Here is a 5,167-nt window from a genome sequence, read left to right on the forward strand (position 1 = left end):
GAGAGAAAGTGAGATATTATAAGGGTAAGTATAATTTACTGATACAACATTTTACTTGCATGATTTAAAACAACAAAAATTAAGATAATAATTTAATGGAAATGGTTTACACTATGGACATAGTGATAGTGACAGAAATATCTAAGATAATGATAATTTATTTGCTAAAACTCCAGCTCTAGAGGTATTAAATTATAAATGGGGTAATAAAAAAATGCATATAGTTACTTAGTTCTAAGAAAGGCCAAGTTATACTTCAAGCAGAAGCATGGACTGTTTGGAAAACTCATAACTTAGCCTTGAATTTCAGACTATTCTATCATCATCGTGGGAGATTCCAAATTAGCAGTCATCTTGTGCTTAAAGAGGAAGATTAATCCACCTTAGAGACTAAAAAGCATTATTCAAGTTGCGGGTGAAAGACATGTTCCACAGTGTCTTAATGTATCGTCATGTGTATTGAGAGGCAAATCAAGTTGCAGACTGAATCGCTCACGAGGATCATTGGAATTACCTTGTCTCACTTGGGCTTTGTCTTTTATACCCCCCCCCCCCCCACCCCGGTCTTCTTGTTGAGAGTCCTTAGCATATCTGAACCTACTAATGAGAACCGAAAGACCAACGTGGATTTACATGAATGGTTCATAGTTGTGAAATACATTTCGTCTGAACGACGATATAGGATGATCATTAATTTGTTGTGGTGATTGCCACAATAAGTAAGATATTATTTGAAAAGGATCGATAGAGCGCATTTGGTGTAGTGGTATCATAGTACCCTCCCACGGTACTGATCGGGGTTCGATTCGCTGAATGCGCAAAGTTATATTGTATTTTTCGACTCTGAATCTTAGGCCCGGCCTATCTTGAAACCAAGGCCAGAGATAATCCATTCTAATGGCATCAGAATCTAACTTGCGGTGCGATTATGTTAAGATGATTCTGGGCTTGGTTAACATCAATGGTCTGCCTACCCAACATCAATAAAGGCCTGGGCTAGAATTGTACTTTAGGCCCAGTTAATTGCCACTTCTTCTTCTATGTGTTGTCTTTTCGCACAGGGTATCCTTATGACTAAGCCTTTAAATTGGTGGGCCTTTCAAGCCCAACCGTAAGATAACAAGTGGTTAATAGTGTTCATGGGTCTGCAGCAGACTTCTTTAGGCCCAGTTAATTGCCACTTCTTATATGTGTTGTCTTTTTCGCACAGGGTATCCTTATCACTAAGCCTTTAATTTGGTGGGCCTTTCATTACCAAAAAATTGGTGGCCTTTCATTACCAAAAAATTGGTGGGCCTTTCAAGCCCAACCATAACATAACAAGTGGTTAATAGTGTTCATGGATCTGCAGCAGGCTTGATTGGGACTGAGACAAAGTTGGAAAAGGTCACCATTACTTCGTGTATGACTATGTTTCTGAGTTTTGATGTAAACATCCATAAAAACCGTTCTATCCTATCCGTCCAATTGGTGGACTTATCCTGCAGCATAGATAAGTAATGGTCTATAAAAGGGTCAACTCATCAAACGGCCAGATCTTTGCCATGCTTCCAGATTCCACCGCAATACCATGGGGTGCAACCGTGCAAGTTGCACCGTATAATATGATGGCTCGACGGTTTCAAGGAAGTTACCGCCTCATTTTCTAACATACGCATGTGCCATCACGACTCTCGAGTCTCGGCCATCAGTGACTCACCTGGACTCTTCTGGTCATGCCGACTTGAATGAAAGGTCAGAAATACCCTTGACTCAATAAAACTCAAGAAGGACGTCAAACTTCAATTTATCAAATCTACTGCAGCGGCAGGCGGCCGCCATCGCAGGCATTGAATGACCACCAACAGGGAACCGCAAAATAGAATCTTTGGAGTAAGTACAAAGTAGGTCATTAAAGAGAGTTCAAAACAGTAAGTCTTTACTCTTTCATCTGTTACGTAATTATCGATTTTATCAGAATACCCTCAAATTCTGCCTCGTGATTGGAATAATGAATGAAATTACGGTGTTGGACTATATCAGTTGCACACATTAAGGCCCACCAGATCATATTTTGGGGTAGAAAAAGATTTTTGTATTAAATATTAAGAAATAAAAGGAGCTCGTCGTCTACTCGTCTTATGTACAAGGCTCTCGTTGTCAGAATCCGGCACCGGAAAAGGAAAACACCGGCGGATCTGATCGCTTCATCCCTGAAATCACCGTTCATTTCCAATCTTTAGTAACAAAAGGGTGAGACAAGAGCTGCGACACCGTCCATCTCTTGCTGGATTCCTTCTGCAAGCAACACCGGATAAAGCTCTTGAAATCCTCCGACGCAGAATCCGGCAAGCTCGGTGGCTCCCCAAAGCATATGGCGCACATTAGGGTCGCCCAGTCGGGCCTCTGACCTGGGGGCAGAAACGGAAAGTGACCCACATAGAGCTCCACCAGTGTCAACCCCAAGCTCCATATGTCAGCGGCGTATCCGTTGTAGTTGGCGCCATACGTGTCTGGATCGAATCGTTCTGGACTCATGTAAGCACATGTACCGACGTAGGAAACGCAGGGGTCAAGGGTGCGGCACATGATCTTGCTAACTCCGAAGTCAGCGATCTTGACCTCCATCTTCTTGTTCACAAGCAGATTCGACGGCTTGATGTCACGGTGTACGATCTTCTGTGTGTGCAGGTAATTAAGACCATTGAGTACTTGACGAGCGATGCTTGAAAGCGAGGATTCGCTGAAGGTTCCCCTTGATTTGAGGACGTTCTCGAGGGTGCCGGCGTCCATATACTCCATGAGGAAGGCGATGTCGCCGGTTGGCTTCTCGAAGACTCCGTGGCATCGGACGACGTAGGGAGAATCCGTACGTCGGAGAATTTCCATTTCGCGGAAGATCTGGCGGCGGACGGTGGTGTCGCAGTCGCCCTGGACGACCTTGAGGGCGTAGATGGCGGAGGTGCGCTTGTGGCGGACTTTGTAGACTGTGCCGCCGTTGCCGTGGCCGAGTACCCGGAGCTTCTCGAGGTCGGAGAGGCGGTCGATATCTTGAGTGCTGGCGGTGGTGGTGGGGGCGGAGAGGGAGGAGGGAGGGAGGGGGAGGGGGAAGCGAGGGCGGCGGTCGGCAGAATCTGGTAAGGGGAGGCGGAGGCTGAGCTGCCGGCGTTCTCTAACTAGTGCCATGTTGGTTTGTGCGTGATGAGTGTGAGTTGGATGGCCAAGACTCTGGAAGGAAAGAGGGAGGTGGGGTGTTTATATAGGTAGCATCTTAGGAGTGAAAAAACGTGCGTGATAGAGTGAGAGCTCGAGCCGGCGTGGGATGAGGATTAAAGGAAGGTAGGAGGATAGAGAGTAAGTGGGGCCCAAGTCTAAAAGGATTATAATTACTTGGATTAGTCGGTCGATGTAACTAAAAGGATTAGCAGTTGGGGAGCGAGTCACTCGCTGAGTTTCCTTTGGAGTAGGTAAGTGATGGAATGTCTTACTGACACATTCTGTGGTAAGTTTTTTGCTACGTGGATAAGTGTATGGAAATTAGAAATTAAGTTCGGCTATGATATGAAAAAATATGATATATGAAATATTTTTGATCAATGAACTGAACTCATAAATGTGCCAATAAGATATTTTTTATAAAAATTCATGGATGAATTTTGATTGGTCAAAATTGTTCTGATATTATCTCCTTTCCGCATCATAGATTTTCCTTTTTTTTGGCATGAAAATTAGAAATTAGTTAAAACTGAAAGTATTTGCTTTTATCAATATTCAAGATTCGACTATGGTGCCGAAACATATCATTCGGGAAAAATTTATCATAACCACGTATGATAAAAAGTGGTAACCAATCACGTTAGGTTGTCGTAAAAATTCACGGGGTTTTGATTGTTTAAAGCATTTTCGGTATCGTAGTTTTTTTAACTTTACCCAAAAAACTAATTTCTAAAATTTCAGAAAAAGTCGTTTTGATAATTGAGGTTTATCATATCATAAATGTTAGAATCTCCTCTGACATTTTTAAAATGACGCTAATTTCCATTGCCTAATGCTCGTTTGGGAGGTTTTCGCTTCAGCATTGCTGTTTCTCAGAAGCTACCAAAACATAGTTTCATTAGAAATTTGATTTCCTAATTTATATGCTCATGTTTTTGGATTTTGGACTTTTCGCCAAAAATAGCTTCAAGGTTTTTAGTCTGGGACTTATCTTGCAAAGCTAAAAGCTGCTGTGTGAAAATCCTCGCAAATGGGCACTTAGCCTTTGCAATGACCCAATAGATGAGATGGTTAATCAACATCTCTTTGGCATATGGAGGAATGGGATCAAATTTGTATAGCTGTAGATTCTTTATGGGAAGGTCAGTGGGCCTCACTTAGGATGTATTTGGCATTCCTTATTTTAAGAATTTATTTCTTTTATAATTAAAATTTTCCTATAAACACTAAATTTTTAACAGAAAAAAAGAGATAAATTCTTAAAATAAGGAATAATGTCAAATGCAACCTTGGTGGTAAGGTTTAGTTTCTGTTGGAAATTAGAAATTCAGGCTCAGTTCAAAAGAGATATAAATACAATATGTAGAATACACAACTTTGTATTTTATATTATTTTCTATATATTTGTACCGTACATATTTGTATATGTGCTTTTTTCAACTTTAAGGAAGGTTTAAGGATTTTCCCCCACCATGGCTGTTAATGGGTCAGGTCTATCCTATAGAATTGAACCAACCAAACTGTTTATATTTGATTCTGATTCTATGGTTATGTCATTATTAATAATTGGTTCAGTACTGATTCTTGTTGTTCCAAATCGATTATCCCAACTGATAATTGGATCAGACCCAATTATCTCCATTTATAATTGCATCCGGTTCTAGGTCTATCTTATGGAACTAATTAATGATAAAATCGGGATTAATATAAATCAGACCCAATCCATTGACGGCTCTAAAATTTTCATATCTCCTAAAAAAAAAGCTAAAAGTTTTAAGAAAGTGCCACAATAATGCTAATGGAGTGTTTATTCGGTTTTCAAGTTTAATCATAATATATTTTATGTATCATTAATTAGATTCCATAATTACATTTAACAATTTACAGAAATTATCACAAAGTTGGTGTTCTTTGTTTATTTGCATATTGACAGATAAGTGGTAGGGACTCCCCACCCTGTCACTCTCAATTG

At 40.6% G+C, this 5,167-nt stretch overlaps 1 protein-coding gene across 1 annotated transcript; it reads right to left on the bottom strand.

Annotated features, from left to right (window-relative positions):
• Window positions 1–2,051: 2,051 nt before the first annotated feature.
• Window positions 2,052–3,212, bottom strand: MKK9 (MAP kinase kinase 9). The gene has a single exon (XM_010272927.3). It carries the CDS (start codon window positions 3,163–3,165, stop codon window positions 2,206–2,208), a length of 960 nt encoding a protein of 319 aa, XP_010271229.1. The 5' UTR covers window positions 3,166–3,212; the 3' UTR covers window positions 2,052–2,205.
• Window positions 3,213–5,167: the final 1,955 nt, after the last annotated feature.

Source organism: Nelumbo nucifera, chromosome 4 (assembly GCF_055504915.1).
Source record: "Nelumbo nucifera cultivar China Antique chromosome 4, China Antique-T2T, whole genome shotgun sequence".
NCBI classification, from domain to species: Eukaryota; Viridiplantae; Streptophyta; class Magnoliopsida; order Proteales; family Nelumbonaceae; genus Nelumbo; species Nelumbo nucifera.

What these genes read in the sequence shown, in the direction of transcription:
- MKK9 (XM_010272927.3), bottom strand. Translation starts at nt 3,165, where the DNA reads ATGGCACTAGTTAGAGAACGCCGGCAGCTCAGCCTCCGCCTCCCCTTA.